This window comes from Dendropsophus ebraccatus, chromosome 4 (assembly GCF_027789765.1).
Source record: "Dendropsophus ebraccatus isolate aDenEbr1 chromosome 4, aDenEbr1.pat, whole genome shotgun sequence".
NCBI classification, from domain to species: Eukaryota; Metazoa; Chordata; class Amphibia; order Anura; family Hylidae; genus Dendropsophus; species Dendropsophus ebraccatus.
The window spans coordinates 2,911,908-2,932,271 of NC_091457.1; the positions used below are offsets into that span (position 1 = coordinate 2,911,908).

The 20,364-nt window shown below is 53.0% G+C and overlaps 2 protein-coding genes across 2 annotated transcripts in view; both read right to left on the minus strand.

Moving 5' to 3' along the window:
• The window catches only part of INSC (INSC spindle orientation adaptor protein), a 172,541-nt gene that overhangs the window by 145,834 nt on the left and 6,343 nt on the right, over positions 1–20,364 (minus strand). The window contains exon 2 of the mRNA XM_069968003.1: positions 1,962–2,030. Within this exon, the coding sequence (XP_069824104.1) occupies positions 1,962–2,026 (65 nt within the window). The 5' untranslated portion in view covers positions 2,027–2,030. The remainder of the gene's footprint in view (positions 1–1,961; positions 2,031–20,364) is intronic.
• LOC138789158 (uncharacterized) overlaps positions 17,649–20,364 on the minus strand; it is a 50,461-nt gene continuing 47,745 nt past the window's right edge. Inside the window, exon 2 of the mRNA XM_069967762.1 lies at positions 17,649–18,592. Coding sequence (XP_069823863.1) covers positions 17,649–18,592 — 944 coding nt within the window. The remainder of the gene's footprint in view (positions 18,593–20,364) is intronic.

Below are 20,364 nucleotides of genomic sequence, written 5' to 3' on the forward strand. Positions count from 1 at the left end.
ACACATCTGACTGCACAGAGGAAATTAATCTCTGACATATTCTTTAAGGGTAAGAAGCAGAATAGTGAGTGCAGCTCTGGAGGATGAGACATGATTTAACAGCAGAATAGTGAGTGCAGCTCTGAAGGTGACTGGGGCATAAGACCCATTCTCGCTGTATGCTGTACAGCTCCTATGTGTGACACTATGGTGCTATCTCTTCTAGTCTCCCCTCTCTCAGGTACCACAGGACAGTCTCCTCTCTCGGGCGCCATCTCTCCCCCAGGCAGAGTCTCCTCTCTCTGACACTATAACACAGTCTCCCCTCCCGGGCACCACAGCAAAATCTTCTTTCTTGGGCACAGTCTCCCCTCTCCCGAGCACAGTCTCCCCTCTCCCGAGCACAGTCTCCCCTCTCCCGAGCACAGTCTCCCCTCTCCCGAGCACAGTCTCCCCTCTCCCGAGCACAGTCTCCCCTCTCCCGAGCACAGTCTCCCCTCTCAGGCACCACAGCACAGTCTCCCCTCTCCCGAGCACAGTCTCCCCTCTCAGGCACCACAGCACAGTCTCCCCTCTCCCGAGCACAGTCTCCCCTCTCAGGCACCACAGCACAGTCTCCCCTCTCCCGAGCACAGTCTCCCCTCTCCCGAGCACAGTCTCCCCTCTCCCGAGCACAGTCTCCCCTCTCCCGAGCACAGTCTCCCCTCTCCCGAGCACAGTCTCCCCTCTCCCGAGCACAGTCTCCCCTCTCCCGAGCACAGTCTCCCCTCTCTCAGGCACCACAGCACAGTCTCCCCTCTCCCGAGCACAGTCTCCCCTCTCAGGCACCACAGCACAGTCTCCCCTCTCCCGAGCACAGTCTCCCCTCTCAGGCACCACAGCACAGTCTCCCCTCTCCCGAGCACAGTCTCCCCTCTCAGGCACCACAGCACAGTCTCCCCTCTCCCGAGCACAGTCTCCCCTCTCAGGCACCACAGCACAGTCTTCCCTCTCCCGAGCACAGTCTCCCCTCTCAGGCACCACAGCACAGTCTCCCCTCTCCCGAGCACAGTCTCCCCTCTCCCGAGCACAGTCTCCCCACTCCCGAGCACAGTCTCCCCACTCCCGAGCACAGTCTCCCCACTCCCGAGCACAGTCTCCCCTCTCCCGAGCACAGTCTCCCCTCTCCCGAGCACAGTCTCCCCTCTCCCGAGCACAGTCTCCCCTCTCCCGAGCACAGTCTCCCCTCTCCCGAGCACAGTCTCCCCACTCCCGAGCACAGTCTCCCCTCTCCCGAGCACAGTCTCCCCACTCCCGAGCACAGTCTCCCCACTCCCGAGCACAGTCTCCCCTCTCCCGAGCACAGTCTCCCCTCTCCCGAGCACAGTCTCCCCTCTCCCGAGCACAGTCTCCCCTCTCCCGAGCACAGTCTCCCCTCTCCCGAGCACAGTCTCCCCTCTCCCGAGCACAGTCTCCCCTCTCCCGAGCACAGTCTCCCCTCTCCCGAGCACAGTCTCCCCTCTCGGGCACCACAGGACAGTCTCCCCTCTCCCGGCCAAAGCTACCTATAAACCCCATGGTGCCTCGCTCCCCGCAGGTAGCACTCTATTCACTGCAGTGTCTCCCCAATCCCCTGGGTGGTGGACAGGTCGTGGAGGACATCACCACTAGCGCTGCCCGCACCCCTGCCATCTGCCTGCCCGCACCCCCAGCCCTGCCATCTGTGCTGCGCCTGCCGCTCCACAAGAAAAACAAGACACATAATAAGGTATAACAAAGCAGGAAAGAGGAGAGCGGGAGCCATGAGAAGCCGCCCGCCGGCCCTGCACCCCCGGGGGCTGACAGGTGTACAAACAAAGTGCCAGTGCGACACAACATGGCACATACACCGCATGGCACAGTAATAATACACCCTCCTTTAAAGGGCCATACACGCAATATTATATATGTACATGAAGAGAACACATCAGGAATGGTCATGTGATCACCTAGAATATTCTTACCGTTGGACGGGCAGCGCGCTCAGTGAGTCCATATCCATCCTCTGCGCTCCAACTATCGGGGTCATTGGACTGCGGGGGGGAGAGAAGACCCAACGTTACTGCAAGAAGAGAAGGAGAAGAGGGAGCTGTGTGACACAGGGAGGAGTGCTGTCACTGCTGTCATTGGGGTCATTGCTGTCACTGGGGTCACTGCTGTCACTGCTGTCATTGGGGTCATTGCTGTCACTGGAATCACTGCTGTCACTGGGATCACTGCTGTCATTGGGGTCACTGCTGTCGTTGCTGTTACTGGGATCACTGCTGTCATTGCTGTCACTGGGATCACTGCTGTCACTGGGATCACTGCTGTCATTGGGGTCACTGCTGTCGTTGCTGTTACTGGGATCACTGCTGTCATTGCTGTCACTGGGATCACTGCTGTCACTGGGATCACTGCTGTCATTGGGGTCATTGCTGTCACTGGGATCACTGCTGTCACTGCTGTTACTGGGATCACTGCTGTCATTGGGGTCACTGCTGTCACTGCTGTTACTGGGATCACTGCTGTCAATGGGGTCATTGCTGTCACTGGGGTCACTGCTGTCATAGCTGTTACTGGGGTCACTGCTGTCATTGCTGTCACTGGAATCACTGCTGTCACTGGAATCACTGCTGTCACTGGGATCACTGCTGTCATTGGGGTCACTGCTGTCGTTGCTGTTACTGGGATCACTGCTGTCATTGCTGTCACTGGGATCACTGCTGTCACTGGGATCACTGCTGTCATTGGGGTCATTGCTGTCACTGGGATCACTGCTGTCATTGGGATCACTGCTGTCATTGCTGTCATTGGGGTCATTGCTGTCAATGGGGTCACTGCTGTCACTCATACATCTTCACAGTGTACTCTTGGGCCCAGTTCACATTGAGTAAAAACGGCCGTGCTCAGTGTCCTGCAGTGTCTAAATGGGAGGGTGCACACACCTCCGCTCCCGCCACTCTCCGCTCAAAGAATTGACATGCCGTTTTAGTGTGAACTGGGCCTTAGAGGATAAATATCTGTCTGGTCATGTGATGGACACAGGTGTCAACATGAACCAGGAGGCTCAGGATGAACACTGGGTCCTGGTGGAGGGAGGGTCTGCCTCCTGACACACAGAGACGCCACTGCCGCTCCGGAGAGGAGTGTTTCTCGCCTGGTTTACAGTAATTGCACTTAAAAGGTCTGATGAGACAAAGGAATCCCGAGAGGCCGACAGCGGCAGATGGCGCAGTATGTGCAGCGCAGGAGCTGACAATCTAATCCGCCTCTGCTCAATAATTCATGGATCTCACGTCAAGAAACCTTTTACAATAATGGAACGTTCTCATTTGCCGCCGCCGCGGTTCGTCCCAAACACTTACTCCGGTTATTCTGCGGTCAGGAGACGGGAGGGGAAACATGGCGGCAAGGAAAACAAGGCTGTGGTGTATGTGACTAATGTAGGAGTCCTGTGCAGGGTGCGTCCACAGACACCCCTACTGGGGGAAGATACCTGTCACCCAACGGGAACAGCCCCCAAACTACAACTCCCATCATATTCTGAGGCTGTCTGGGCATGCTGGGAGTTCTGCATTAGCTGGAGCCCCAGGTGCTACTTGTCCTGGGATTGGATACATGATGTCACATGATGCACTCCCTGTTCTTACCTCCTCCGTCCATTGCTCTTCTTTATATGTTACAAACTGGACGCTGCGCCAACTCTGCTACATGTCACCACAACCAACACTGAGGAAACAGAGAGCAGACGAAGCAGTGTAACAAATGTCACCGGCATATACCAGAACCGCACCAGCATGTGGTCTCACAAGGGCTCTGAGGGTCTCGCTACCTAATGGCAGTCAGGCGACCTCTGCCGCACATGGAGGGCTGTGCCGCCCCCCAAAGAGATGGCCCCCCCCCCCCCACACCATTACTGACCCCCTGCCAGACCGCTCATGCTGAAGGACGTTGCAGGCAGCAGATCGCTTTCTGCGGCGTCTCCAGACTCTGTCACATGTGCTCAGTGTGAACCTGCTCTTATCTGTGAGGAGCACAGGGGGCGCCAGTGGTCAATCTGCCAATCCTGGTTTTCTCTGGTAAGTGCCGAGCGTCCTGCACGGTGTTGGGCTGTGAGCACAACCTCCATCTGTGGACGTCGGGCCTCATACCGTCCTCATGGAGTCTGTACAGACACATGCAGATTTGTGGCTGCTGGAGGTCATTGTGCAGGGCTCTGGCAGTGCTCCTCCTGGTCCTCCCTGCACAGAGGTGGAGGTAGCGGTCCTGCTGCTGGGTTGTTGCCCTCCTACGGCCTCCTCCACATCTCCTGGTGTACTGGCCTGCCTCCTGGTAGCCTCCAGCCTCTGGACACTACGGCCTCCTCCATGTCTCCTGGTAGCCTCCAGTCTCTGGACACTACGGCCTCTTCCACGTCTTCTGGTGTACTGGCCTGTCTCCTGGTAGCCTCCAGTCTCTGGACACTACGGCCTCCTCCATGTCTCCTGATGTACTGGCCTGTCTCCTGGTGGCCTCCATCCTCTGGACACTACAGCCTCCTCCATGTCTCCTGGTGTACTGGCCTGTCTCCTGGTGTACTGGCCTGTCTCCTGGTAGCCTTCAGCCTCTGGACACTACGGCCTCTTCCACGTCTTCTGGTGTACTGGCCTGTCTCCTGGTAGCCTCCAGCCTCTGGACACTACGGCCTCCTCCACGTCTCCTGGTGTACTGGCCTGTCTCCTGGTAGCCTCCAGCCTCTGGACACTACGGCCTCCTCCACGTCTTCTGGTGTACTGGCCTGTCTCCTGGTAGCCTCCAGCCTCTGGACACTACGGCCTCCTCCATGTCTCCTGGTGTACTGGCCTGTCTCCTGGTAGCCTCCAGCCACTGGACACTATGGCCTCCTCCATGTCTCCTGGTGTACTGGCCTGTCTCCTGTTAGCCTCCAGACTCTGTACACTATGGCCTCCTCCACGTCTCCTGGTGTACTGGCCTGTCTCCTGGTAGCCTCCAGCCTCTGGACACTACGGCCTCCTCCACGTCTCCTGGTGTACTGGCCTGTCTCCTGGTAGCCTCCAGCCTCTGGACACTACGGCCTCCTCCACGTCTCCTGGTAGCCTCCAGCTTCTGGACACTACGGCCTCCTCCATGTCTCCTGGTGTACTGGCCTGTCTCCTGGTAGCCTTCAGCCTCTGGACACTACGGCCTCCTCCACCTCTCCTGGTGTACTGGCCTGTCTCCTGGTAGCCTCCAGCCTCTGGACACTACGGCCTCCTCCATGTCTCCTGGTGTACTGGCCTGTCTCCTGGTAGCCTCCAGCCTCTGGACACTACGGCCTCCTCCATGTCCCCTGGTGTACTGGCCTCTCTGTGGTAGCCTCTAGCCTCTGGACACTACGGCCTCCTCTACGTCTCCTGGTAGCCTCCAGCCTCTGGACACTACGGCCTCCTCCACGTCTCCTGGTGTACTGGCCTGTCTCCTGGTAGCCTCCAGCCTCTGGACACTACGGCCTCCTCCATGTCTCCTGGTGTACTGGCCTGTCTCCTGGTAGCCTCCAGCCTCTGGACACTACGGCCTCCTCCATGCAGATTTGATTCTGTGTTCATTGTTATAGTTTGTTGTTTAAAATGGGAACTCCAGCAAAAATCTTTTTCTTTCAAATAAACTGGTTTCAGAAAGTTATACAGAGTTGTAATTTACTTGTATATAAAAATCTCCAGTCTTCCCATACTTATCAGCTGCTGTATGTCCTGCAGGAAGTGGTGTATTCTCTCCAGTCTGACACAGTGCTCTCTGCTGCCACCTCTGCCCATGTCAGGAACTGTCCAGAGCAGGAGAGGTTTTCTATGGGGATTTGCTGCTGCTCTGGACAGTTCCTGACATGGACAGAGGTGGCAGCAGAGAGCACTATGTCAGACTGGAGAGAATACACCACTTCCTGCAGGTCATACAGCAGCTGATAAGTATGGGAAGTCAGGAGATTTTTAATACAAGTGAATCTGGTTGCAGATGATATTAGTGTGTGGAGCCTTGGACTGTATTATGAGCACTCTTCTATATCATCGTAGTGTTGTCTATTATTGTGCTCTGTGTTACACAGCATTACACCCTGTTCTACCATCACTAGGTGAGAGGGGTCCTTCCCCGGGGTCACACAGCATTACACCCTGTTCTACCATCACTAGGTGAGAGGGGTCCTTCCCCGGGGTCACACAGCATTACACCCTGTTCTACCATCACTAGGTGAGAGGGGTCCTTCCTCGGGGTCACACAGCATTACACCCTGTTCTACCATCACTAGGTGAGAGGGGTCCTTCCCCTGGGGTCACACAGCATTACACCCTGTTCTACCATCACTAGATGAGAGGGGTCCTTCCCTGGGGTCACACAGCATTACACCCTGTTCTACCATCACTAGGTGAGAGGGGTCCTTCCCCTGGGGTCACACAGCATTACACCCTGTTCTACCATCACTAGATGAGAGGGGTCCTTCCCCTGGGGTCACACAGCATTACACCCTGTTCTACCATCACTAGATGAGAGGGGTCCTTCCTCGGGGTCACACAGCATTACACCCTGTTCTACCATCACTAGATGAGAGGGGTCCTTCCCCTGGGGTCACACAGCATTACACCCTGTTCTACCATCACTAGGTGAGAGGGTCCTTCCCCTGGGGTCACACAGCATTACACCCTGTTCTACCATCACTAGGTGAGAGGGGTCCTTCCCCTGGGGTCACACAGCATTACACCCTGTTCTACCATCACTAGATGAGAGGGGTCCTTCCCCGGGGTCACACAGCATTACACCCTGTTCTACCATCACTAGGTGAGAGGGGTCCTTCCCCGGGGTCACACAGCATTACACCCTGTTCTACCATCACTAGATGAGAGGGGTCCTTCCCCGGGGTCACACAGCATTACACCCTGTTCTACCATCACTAGATGAGGGGGGTCCTTCCCCGGGGTCACACAGCATTACACCCTGTTCTACCATCACTAGGTGAGAGGGGTCCTTCCCTGGGGTCACACAGCATTACACCCTGTTCTACCATCACTAGATGAGAGGGGTCCTTCCCCTGGGGTCACACAGCATTACACCCTGTTCTACCATCACTAGGTGAGAGGGGTCCTTCCCCTGGGGTCACACAGCATTACACCCTGTTCTACCATCACTAGATGAGAGGGGTCCTTCCCCTGGGGTCACACAGCATTACACCCTGTTCTACCATCACTAGATGAGAGGGGTCCTTCCCCTGGGGTCACACAGCATTACACCCTGTTCTACCATCACTAGATGAGAGGGGTCCTTCCCCTGGGGTCACACAGCATTACACCCTGTTCTACCATCACTAGGTGAGAGGGGTCCTTCCCCGGGGTCACACAGCATTACACCCTGTTCTACCATCACTAGATGAGAGGGGTCCTTCCCCCGGGGTCACACAGCATTACACCCTGTTCTACCATCACTAGATGAGAGGGGTCCTTCCCCTGGGGTCACACAGCGCTGTAGGAGGAGACTGGAGTTTAGGACAGAACAATCCGAGCAGCAGAACTTTCCAGAAATAATAACAGCTTCAACCGCGCTAAAGAAGCTCAATGACCGTGTTATCCATAAAGGAAAGACGCAAAGGAGACACAAACATCATCACAGGACAAGCCGAAATATGTGCCCCCCGCACACACAGCCCCATCCCCCAATATACCCAACAACCGTAACCCCCCCCCGCACACACAGCTCCATCCCCCAATATACCCAACAGCCGCAAACCCCCCCACACACACACAGCTCCATCCCCCAATATACCCAACAGCCGTAAACCCCCCCCCCCCCCGCACACAGTCCCATCCCCCAATATACCCAACAGCCGCAACCCCCCCACACGGCCCCCATCCCCCAATATACCCAACAGCCGCAACCCCCCCACAAGGCCCCATCCCCCAATATACCCAACAGCCGCAACCCCCCCCCACACGGCCCCATCCCCCAATATACCCAACAGCCGCAAACCCCCCCCCACACACACACACAGCTCCATCCCCCAATATACCCAACAGCCGCACCCCCCCACACACACACAGCCCCATCCCCCAATAATCCCAACAGCCGCAAACCCCCCTACTCACACAGCCAATCCCCCAATATACCCAACAGCCGCAAACTCAACCACCACACACACAGCCCATCCCCCAATATACCCAACAGCCGCAACCCCTCTACACACACAGCCCATCCCCCAATATACCCAACAGCCGTAACCCCCACACACACACAGCCCCATCCCCCAATATACCCAAACGCCGCAAACTCAACCACCACACACACAGCCCATCCCCCAATATACCCAACAGCCGCAAACTCAACAACCACACACACAGCCCCATCCCCCAATATACCCAACTGCCCCATCCCCCCATTATACCCAACAGCCGCAACCCCCCCCCACACACAGCCCCATCCCCAATATACCCAACTGACGCAACCCCCCCACACACAGCCCCATCCCCCAATATACCCAACAGCCGCAAACCCCACCACCACACACACAGCCCCATCCCCCAATATACCCAACAGCCGCAAACCCCACCACCACACACACAGCCCCATCCCCTAATATACCCAACAGCCGCACCCCCCCACACACACACACACAGCCCCATCCCCCAATATACCCAACAGCCGCACCCCCCCCCCCCACACACACACAGCCCCATCCTCTAATGTACCCAACAGCCGCAACCCCCTGACACACAGACACATCCCCAATATACCCAATTGGTGGGGGAACATGTCCGTGCGGAATACAAACCGTGTGCATGCGGCCTAACTATGGGATCTGTGACCGGTTGCTATGAACAACAAAGATAATTTGACCACCATAAATCTCCCACTATGGCAGACAGGTACATCAGGCGTCCAGGAAGGATTTCATAAGGTCTGAATCCTGCCCAAAATCTACAGCAAGACTCCGCCCACTCAGCAGATATCTGGCATTACAGCGGGAAGACTCCGCCCACTCAGCAGATATCTGACATTACAGCGGGAAGACTCCGCCCACTTAGCAGATATCTGACATTACTCCGGGAAGACTCCGCCCACTCAGCAGATATCTGACATTACACCGGGAAGACTCCGCCCACTCAGCAGATATCTGACATTACTCCTCCCACCCAGCACAGGTACAAAGAGAATGAACATCCACAGTATCCAACAAAGTGAAGGAAAGAAGATATAGAACAGGAGCCATCTGATTGGTCCAAAGCACGCAGAACAGTAAGACTCCGCCCCCTCTGCAGAGTTGTGGAGATAAGGAAAACTAACAAGAATATCAGAAAATAGACCCCAATCCCCCGGCCTCCCCATGTGCCCCAGTATTTGTAGAAATGGACGGCCAACATGACAAAGTGGCCGGAAATCTGACTGCAAATAATTATAGAAGCCCCCTCACGTCCAGTTATAATGGCCCCCTCACCCCATCTCAGTTATCATGTCCCCCCCTTCCCCAGTTATGCCGCCCCCCTCTCCCCTCCCCAGTTATGCCGCCCCCCTCTCCCCTCCCCAGTTATGATGCCCCCCTCTCCCCTCCCCAGTTATGACGCCGCCCTGTCCCCTCCCCTCTTATGCCGCCCCCTCTCCCCTCCCCAGTTATGACGCCGCCCTGTCCCCTCCCCTGTTATGACGCCCCCTCTCCCCTCCCCAGTTATGACGCCCCTCTCTCCCCTTCCCAGTTATGACGCCCCCCTCTCCCTTCCCCAGTTATGACGCCCCCTCTCTCCTCTCCCATTATGACGCCCCCCTCTCTCACCTCCTCAGTTATGACGCCCCCCTCTCCCTCTCCCCCAGTTATGACGCCCCCCTCTCCCCTCCCCAGTTATGACGCCCCCCTCTCCCCTCCCCAGTTATGACGCCCCTCTCTCCCCTCCCCAGTTATGACGCCCCCCTCTCCCCTCCCCAGTTATGACGCCCCTCTCTCCCCTTCCCATTTATGATGCCCCCTCTCCCCTCCCCAGTTATGACACCCCCCTCTCCCTTCCCCAGTTATGACGCCCCTCGCCCCTCCCCAGTTATGACGCCCCTCGCCCCTCCCCAGTTATGACGCCCCCCTCTCCCTTCCCCAGTTATGACGCCCCTCGCCCCTCCCCAGTTATGACGCCCCCCTCTCCCTTCCCCAGTTATGACGCCCCTCGCCCCTCCCCAGTTATGACGCCCCCCTCTCCCCTCCCCAGTTATGACGCTCCCCTCCCCAGTTATGCCGCCCCCCTCTCCCCTCCCCAGTTATGACGCCCCCCTCTCCCCTCCCCAGTTATGCCGCGCCGTGTCCCCTCCCCAGTTATGACGCCCCCCTCTCCCCTCCCCAGTTATGACGCCCCCCTCTCCCCTCCCCAGTTATGACGCCCCCCTCTCCCCTCCCCAGTTATGACGCCCCTCTCTCCCCTCCCCAGTTATGACGCCCCCCTCTCCCCTCCCCAGTTATGACGCCCCCCTCTCCCCTCCCCAGTTATGACGCCCCCCTCTCCCCTCCCCAGTTATGACGCCCCCCTCTCTCCCCTTCCCAGTTATGACGCCCCCCTCTCCTCTCCCCAGTTATGCCGACCCCTCTCCCCTCCCCAGTTATGATGCCCCCCCTCCCCTCCCCAGTTATGACGCCCCCCCTCCCCTCCCCAGTTATGACGCCCCCCCCTCCCCTCCCCAGTTATGACGCCCCTCTCTCCCCTCCCCTGTTATGATGCCCCCCCTCTCCCCTCCCCTGTAATGACGCCCCTCTCTCGCCTCCCCAGTTATGACGCCCCTCTCTCCCCTCCCCTGTTATGACGCCCCCCTCTCTCGCCTCCCCAGTTATGACGCCCCCCTCTCCCCTCCCGCTATGACGCCCCCCTCTCCCCTCCCGCTATGACGCCCCCCTCTCCCCTCCCCAGTTATGACGCCCCCCTCTCCCCTCCCCAGTTATGACGCCCCCCTCTCCCCTCCCCAGTTATGCCGCCCCTCTCTCCCTCACCTCTCCACTATTATCTAGCGGTTTTGCTTGGTAACCATTGGTAAGACACTTGCCGGTAAACGTTACGTCGTCTGCGCTCGGGGGAAATTGTCATAACCACAGAATATGAAGAGAATCCTGCCCCTCTAATCCCTCAAAGAGGGCTCATTAAATAGTCATTACCAGCTGAGTACACATTACGGGGGCCGAGGGGGGGGCTCTATTTGATCCATTTCATATAATGGAGGAGACTAGCCAGATATCAGGGCACATTGGATTCCACCCTCACTGTGCCTGGGGGTATATAGGGGCAGTATTATAGTAGTATATTCCTGTATATAGGGGGCAGTATTATAGTAGTTATATTCCAGTATATAGGAGCAGTATTATAGTAGTTATATTCTTGTATATAGGAGCAGTATTATAGTAGTTATATTCCTGTATATAGGAGCAGTATTATAGTAGTATATATCCCTGTATATAGGAGCAGTATTATAGTAGTTATATTCCTGTATATAGGGGCAGTATTATAGTAGTTATATTCCTGTATATAGGGGGCAGTATTATAGTAGTTATATTCCTGTATATAGGAGCAGTATTATAGTAGTATATTCCTGTATATAGGAGCAGTATTATAGTAGTTATATTCCTGTATATAGGAGCAGTATTATAGTAGTATATCCCTGTATATAGGAGCAGTATTATAGTAGTTATATCCCTGTATATAGGAGCAGTATTATAGTAGTATATTCCTGTATATAGGAGCAGTATTATAGTAGTATATTCTTGTATATAGGAGCAGTATTATAGTAGTATATTCCTGTATATAGGAGCAGTATTATAGTAGTTATATTCCTGTATATAGGAGCAGTATTATAGTAGTTATATTCCTGTATATAGGGGGCAGTATTATAGTAGTATATTCCTGTATATAGGAGCAGTATTATAGTAGTATATTCCTGTATATAGGAGCAGTATTATAGTAGTTATATTCCTGTATATAGGAGCAGTATTATAGTAGTATATTCCTGTATATAGGAGCAGTATTATAGTAGTATATTCCTGTATATAGGAGCAGTATTATAGTAGTTATATTCCTGTATATAGTGGCAGTACTATAGTAGTTATATCCCTGTATATAGGGGGCAGTATTATAGTAGTATATTCCTGTATATAGGAGCAGTATTATAGTAGTATATTCCTGTATATAGGAGCAGTATTATAGTGGTTATATTCCTGTATATAGGAGCAGTATTATAGTAGTATATTCCTGTATATAGGGGGCAGTATTATAGTAGTATATTCCTGTATATAGGAGCAGTATTATAGTAGTTATATTCCTGTATATAGGGAGCAGTATTATAGTAGTTATATTCCTGTATATAGGGAGCAGTATTATAGTAGTATATTCCTGTATATAGGGGGCAGTATTATAGTAGTTATATTCCTCTATATAGGAGCAGTATTATAGCAGTTATATTCCTGTATATAGGGGGCAGTATTATAGTAGTATATTCCTGTATATAGGAGCAGTATTATAGCAGTTATATCCCTGTATAAAGGAGCAGTATTATAGTAGTTATATTCCTGTATATAGGAGCAGTATTATAGTAGTTATATTCCTGTATAAAGGAGCAGTATAATAGTAGTTATATACTAAGGGTCCTATTCCACGGGCCGAGCAGGGCCCAATCAACAATGTAAACGAGCGCCGATCTGCTAGATCGGCGCTCGTTTACTGGGCCCATTCCACGGTCCGACAATCGTTAGCGAGGGCTGCAGGGACATTGTTACCGATGTCCTTGTAGCCCTTGTTTCATACATTACCTGTCCAGGCGCAGGTCTTCTCCTTCTTCCACCTGGTCCCGCGCGGCAGCATCAGCTTCGGAGCAGCCTGACTGAACGCTCAGCCAATCACTTGCCGCGGCGGTCCTGGCCAGTGATTGGCTGATTGCTCTGTCAGCTCAGACAGGGCGCTCCGAAGCTGATGCTGCCGCGCAGGACCGGGAGAAGGAGAAGACCTGCGCCTGGACAGGTAATGTATGATGTTTGTGTAATCGTCGGTCGCCCTCCGCGCCCGCTATTCCACGTAACGATGCACGGGTGGCGATGATTTTAGGTATGAACCTAAATGAATGATCAGCCGATGACACGATCATCGGCTGATCGTTCTCTCTATTCTATGGAGCGAAAATGATGGTATAATGATTGTAGCCCCGTGGAATGGGCCCCTTAGTCTCTATTGTTATGAGCTTTATCTTTCAGTGACCTTTCGATTCTCCATTTCTCTATTGTTAGGAAGGAGTCGGCACTATTATGCAGCTCAGTATTATACTATTAGCAGGTCATATGATCTCGCAGAGTTCCATTGTATTCCGGGGAGTCTGATTAGTCATCCGTAGATGTAGACTTATAATAGCTCCTCTATATGTTGGCTGTACGTTGTCATCATGTGGACGGATAGATCTGTCAGACCTAGTTCTGTGGTTATTTATATGGACCCTGTGACGCTGTTGATGGGAATCATCATCCAAAATATAATGCGGAGATGCGAATCACTGGAGCAGAGCCATTTTAATGATGACTTTGACTATAAAAACAATCTACAGATCCTGTTTCCTATCCAGCAAACCGAATGGAAAGATGTGCAGGAACCGATGAGACGAGTTCATTATCCAGACACAAAGAGGGATTTACGAGAGCCGTGACTGCGAGTGATGACGGTGTCTGGCAGGGGCGGCGGAGTGAGAGCACAGACAAGCAGGGAGACCACACCAACAACACTGGAGGACTGTGTGGAGGTCCAGGGCCCACATGAGGTCACATGACACCTATGTGACCAGGATTTAGGGACGGATTCTACATATAAATCCTCTTCTACGTGAGCTCCTGGGTATCATCTATAATCACCAGTGTGAACTGGGCCCTATACTATTATCTAGACTGCAGCACTCCATACAGATACAAACAGATGTCAGGCTCCTCCCCCTCTAGAGTGTCAGGCTCCTCCCCCTCTAGAGTGTCAGGCTCCTCCCCTCAATATTATATCTCCATCTTCACACATTTCTCTGGCTCCTCCCCTAATGCAACTCCTCTCTCCCCTCATTCCTATATTATAGCGGAGGAGCGGCAGGAATCTGTGCCGTGAGCTCATCTTCCCCTCATTGCTATATTATAGCGGAGGAGCGGCAGGAATCTGTGCCGTGAGCGCGTCTTCCCCTCATTCCTATATTATAGCGGAGAAGCGGCAGGAATCTGTGCAGTGAGCGCGTCTTCCCCTCATTCCTATATTATAGCGGAGGAGCGGCAGGAATCTGTGCCATGAGCTCGTCTTCCCCTCATTCCTATATTATAGCGGAGGAGCGGCAGGAATCTGTGCCGTGAGCGCGTCTTCCCCTCATTCCTATATTATAGCGGAGGAGAGGCAGGAATCTGTGCCGTGAGCGCGTCTTCCCCTCATTCCTATATTATAGCGGAGGAGCGGCAGGAATCTGTGCCGTGAGCGCGTCTTCCCCTCATTCCTATATTATAGCGGAGGAGCGGCAGGAATCTGTGCAGTGAGCGCGTCTTCCCCTCATTCCTATATTATAGCCGAGGAGCGGCAGGAATCTGTGCAGTGAGCGCGTCTTCCCCTCATTCCTATATTATAGCGGAGGAGAGGCAGGAATCTGTGCCGTGAGCGCGTCTTCCCCTCATTCCTATATTATAGCGGAGGAGCGGCAGGAATCTGTGCCGTGAGCGCGTCTTCCCCTCATTCCTATATTATAGCGGAGGAGCGGCAGGAATCTGTGCCGTGAGCGCGTCTTCCCCTCATTCCTATATTATAGCGGAGGAGTGGCAGGAATCTGTGCCGTGAGCTCGTCTTCCCCTCATTCCTATATTATAGCGGAGGAGCGGCAGGAATCTGTGCCGTGAGCGCGTCTTCCCCTCATTCCTATATTATAGCAGAGGAGCGGCAGGAATCTGTGCCGTGAGCGCGTCTTCCCCTCATTCCTATATTATAGCGGAGGAGCGGCAGGAATCTGTGCCGTGAGCGCGTCTTCCCCTCATTCCTATATTATAGCAGAGGAGCGGCAGGAATCTGTGCAGTGAGCGCGTCTTCCCCTCATTCCTATATTATAGCGGAGGAGCGGCAGGAATCTGTGCCGTGAGCGCGTCTTCCCCTCATTCCTATATTATAGCGGAGGAGCGGCAGGAATCTGTGCCGTGAGCGCGTCTTCCCCTCATTCCTATATTATAGCGGAGGAGCCGCAGGAATCTGTGCCGTGAGCGCGTCTTCCCCTCATTCCTATATTATAGCGGAGGAGAGGCAGGAATCTGTGCCGTGAGCGCGTCTTCCCCTCATTCCTATATTATAGCGGAGGAGCGGCAGGAATCTGTGCCGTGAGCGCGTCTTCCCCTCATTCCTATATTATAGCGGAGGAGCGGCAGGAATCTGTGCCGTGAGCGCGTCTTCCCCTCATTCCTATATTATAGCGGAGGAGCGGCAGGAATCTGTGCCGTGAGCGCGTCTTCCCCTCATTCCTATATTATAGCAGAGGAGCGGCAGGAATCTGTGCCGTGAGCGCGTCTTCCCCTCATTCCTATATTATAGCGGAGGAGCCGCCACCCTTTGTGCTTCAGCTCCCTGGAGCAGTCACTGTCATTTATCCTCCCGTTTCTCGGTAAATGTTGGCGTTGATCTCCCGACACGTCGCTCACGCTGGATAAATAGCATCAGATACGTAAAAATATCAGCTGGCAAAAAAATACCGAAGGAATGCACAAGTGAGGAGAAGAGAAGGTGAAAGGTCGCAACGGGATCCGGCAAACAATCCAACCGAATAATGTCAGGAATAGATTGTAAGCTCTTCTGCTCAAACACTTCCACAGCTACCTGCGACCTCACCGACCACCGATCAGTAACAAATCCTCAACACCATTCTCATACACACAAGTATATGATAGACCCATAGGAAGAGCGAGAGATGAGTGCAGGGAGGGGACAGAGAGGACTGTGCAGCTGTAGCTTTGTCATATTAAATGATGTTCCCCTGAAGATACCCAGGTTATACCAGCTGTACAAATATAATTATATACAGTATATACCCAGGTTATACCAGCTGTACATATATAATTATATACAGTATATACCCAGGTTATACCAGCTGTACAAATATAATTATATACAGTATATACCCAGGTTATACCAGCTGTACAAATATAATTATATACAGTATATACCCAGGTTATACCAGCTGTACAAATATAATTATATACAGTATATCCCCAGGTTATACCAGCTGTACATATATTATATACAGTATATCCCCAGGTTATACCAGCTGTACATATATAATTATATACAGTATATCCCCAGGTTATACCAGCTGTACATATATAATTATATACAGTATATACCCAGGTTATACCAGGTGTACATATATATTATATACAGTATATCCCCAGGTTATACCAGCTGTACATATATAATTATATACAGGAGATCCCCAGGTTATACCAGCTGTACATATATAATTATATACAGTATATACCTAGGTTATACCAGCTGTACATATATAATTATATACAGTATATACCCAGGTTATACCAGCTGTACATATATAATTATATACACTATATACCCAGGTTATACCAGCTGTACATATATAATTATATACAGTATATACCCAGGTTATACCAGCTGTACATATATAATTATATACAGGAGATACCCAGGTTATACCAGCTGTACATATATAATTATATACAGTGTATACCCAGGTTATACCAGCTGTACATATATAATTATATACAGTATATACCCAGGTTATACCAGCTGGACATATATAATTATATACAGTATATACCCAGGTTATACCAGCTGTACATATATAATTATATACAGTATATACCCAGGTTATACCAGCTGTACATATATCATTATATGCAGCATATAACCAGGTTATACCAGCTGTACATATATCATTATATACACTATATACCCAGGTTATATCAGCATGCTCCAGATGTATAATGTATATATGAAGCCTTGTTGTAGTATATTATCTCAGATTCAGTACTGGATAGGCTGCTATGTTATTAACTGACACTCACCTGGAGGGGCCCTCATTCCTTAGCTGTGGCATACAGTTTAGAGGTGGTGGTGTCCCTGGAAGGTTGCGGTGCAGAGGTGGTGGTGTCCCTGGAAGGTTGCGGTGCAGAGGTGGTGGTGGTCCTGGATGATGCAGTGCAGAGGTAGTGGTGTCCTTCAAAGATTGTGGTGTAGAGGTGGTGGGGTCCTTCGAAGGTTGCCGTGTAGAGGTGGTGGTGGTCCTGGATGATGCAGTGTAGAGATGGTGGTGGTCCTGGATGATGCGGTGTAGAGGTGGTGGTGTCTCTGGAAGGTTGCGGTGTAGAGGTGGTGGTGTCCTTCGAAGGTTGCGGTGTAGAGGTGGTGGTGGTCCCGGATGATGCAGTGCAGAGGTGGTGGAGTCCCTGGAAGGTTGCGGTGCAGAGGTGGTGGAGTCCCTGGAAGGTTGCGGTGCAGAGGTGGTGGTGTCCCTGGAAGGTTGCGGTGCAGAGGTGGTGGCGTCCCTGGAGGGTTGCGGTGTGGAGGTGGTGGTGTCCCTGGAAGGTTGCGGTGTGGAGGTGGTGGTGTCCCTGGAAGGTTGCGGTGCAGAGGTGGTGGTGTCTCGGATGATGCGGTGTAGAGGTGGTGGTGGTCCCGGATGATTCAGTGCAGAGGTGGTGGTGTCCCTGGAAGGTTGTGGTGTGGAGGTGGTGGCGTCCCTGGAAGATTGCGGTGTGGAGGTGGTGGCGTCCCTGGAGGGTTGCGGTGTGGAGGTGGTGGCGTCCCTGGAAGGTTGCGGTGTGGAGGTGGTGGCGTCCCTGGAAGGTTGCGGTGCAGAGGTGGTGGTGTCCCTGTAAGGTTGCGGTGCAGAGGTGGTGGCGTCCCTGGAGGGTTGCGGTGTGGAGGTGGTGGTGTCCCTGGAAGGTTGCGGTGTGGAGGTGGTGGTGTCCCTGGAAGGTTGCGGTGCAGAGGTGGTGGTGTCTCGGATGATGCGGTGTAGAGGTGGTGGTGGTCCCGGATGATGCAGTGCAGAGGTGGTGGTGTCCCTGGAAGGTTGTGGTGTGGAGGTGGTGGCGTCCCTGGAAGATTGCGGTGTGGAGGTGGTGGCGTCCCTGGAGGGTTGCGGTGTGGAGGTGGTGGCGTCCCTGGAGGGTTGCGGTGTGGAGGTGGTGGCGTCCCTGGAAGGTTGCGGTGTGGAGGTGGTGGCGTCCCTGGAAGGTTGCGGTGCAGAGGTGGTGGTGTCCCTGTAAGGTTGCGGTGTGGAGGTGGTGGCGTCCCTGTAAGGTTGCGGTGTGGAGGTGGTGGCGTCCCTGGAAGGTTGCGGTGTGGAGGTGGTGGCGTCCCTGGAAGGTTGCGGTGTGGAGGTGGTGGCGTCCCTGGAAGGTTGCGGTGTGGAGGTGGTGGCGTCCCTGGAGGGTTGCGGTGTGGAGGTGGTGGCGTCCCTGGAAGGTTGCGGTGTGGAGGTGGTGGCGTCCCTGGAAGGTTGCGGTGTGGAGGTGGTGGCGTCCCTGGAAGGTTGCGGTGTGGAGGTGGTGGTGTCCTTGGAAGGTTGCGGTGTGGAGGTGGTGGCGTCCCTGGAAGGTTGCGGTGTGGAGGTGGTGGCGTCCCTGGAAGGTTGCGGTGTACAGTATAGCAGCGGTGGTGACATCACCTGAGCCGTACCCGACCTCTTGCTCATGAATCATTCACCAGTATCCAGGTGTAACCAGAGCCGCTCGTGCCTGGAGTCACTGGGGCTTCTCCTCAGACCCCTCACCCTCCTCAGGTGTGGCTCCGGGCAGAATATCACACCCGCCAGCTGCGCTCCGGTCACGGACATTCCCTGGTCATCTTTCTATTTTTATTCTTCCTGTGTCTTTTATCACTTTCTCCTGTATTAGTGATGGATCAGTTATCAGGTAGAGATGCTGGTGATCAGAACGGACGCCACCATTACACCGCCATGCGGCCGTCCGCACACGGCACTCAGCTTTCCAAGGGCCCGGAACAAAGACATCACTGAGCACACAGAACTCAGCTTTCCTGGACCCAGAACGTTCTATAGACATTACTCAGCACACAGCACTCAGCTTTCCTGGACCCAGAACGTTCTGTAGACATTACTCAGCACACAGCACTCAGCTTTCCTGGACCCAGAACGTTCCATAGACATCAGTGTACACACAGCACTCAGCTTTCCTGGACCCAGAACGTTCCATAGACATCAGTGTACACACAGCACTCAGCTTTCCTGGACCCAGAACGTTCTATAGACATCACTGAGCACACAGCACTCAGCTTTCCTGGACCCAGAACGTTCTATAGACATCACTGAGCACACAGCACTCAGCTTTCCTGGACCCAGAACATTCAATAGACATCACTGAGCACACAGCACTCAGCTTTCCTGGACCCAGAACGTTCTATAGACATCACTGAGCACACAGCACTCAGCTTTCCTGGACCCAGAACGTTCTATAGACATCACTGAGCACACAGCACTCAGCTTTCCTGGACCCAGAACGTTCCATAGACATCAGTGTACACACAGCACTCAGCTTTCCTGGACCCAGAACGTTCTATAGACATCACTGAGCACACAGCACTCAGCTTTCCTGGACCCAGAACGTTCTAAAGACATTACTGAGTACACAGCACCAAGCTTTCCTGGACCCAGAACGTTCTATAGACATCAGTGTACACACAGCACTCAGCTTTCCTGGACCCAGAACGTTCCATAGACATCAGTGTACACACAGCACTCAGCTTTCCTGGACCCAGAAAATTCCATAGACATCACTGAGCACACAGCACTCAGCTTTCCTGGACCCAGAACGTTCCATAGACATCAGTGTACACACAGCACTCAGCTTTCCTGGACCCAGAAAATTCCATAGACATCACTGAGCACACAGCACTCAGCTTTCCTGGACCCAGAACGTTCCATAGACATCAGTGTACACACAGCACTCAGCTTTCCTGGACCCAGAACGTTCCATAGACATCAGTGTACACACAGCACTCAGCTTTCCTGGACCCAGAACGTTCCATAGACATCACTGAGCACACAGCACTCAGCTTTCCTGTTCCATAGACATCACTGCACACAGCTGAGGGCCTGGTACAATGTTTCGGCCCGCTTCCTCTCATATACCCTGAGGCACACATCTCTTACTAGTTTTTCTTTAATCTTTTTCTGTAGATGATTAGAGGATGACCAGAACTTCTTTTACAGCATTTAGAGAGATACTTTACAGCTGCTACATGGACCATAACTGTTCTAAGGGACAATATTGTGGACATGCTCTGAATAGTGGTTAGTGTGCAGGGAAAGGTGAGGCAGTGAGTTGTAACCATTACCTATTGTCTTCTATGGGAGGGTATTGTGAGCATGCTCAGT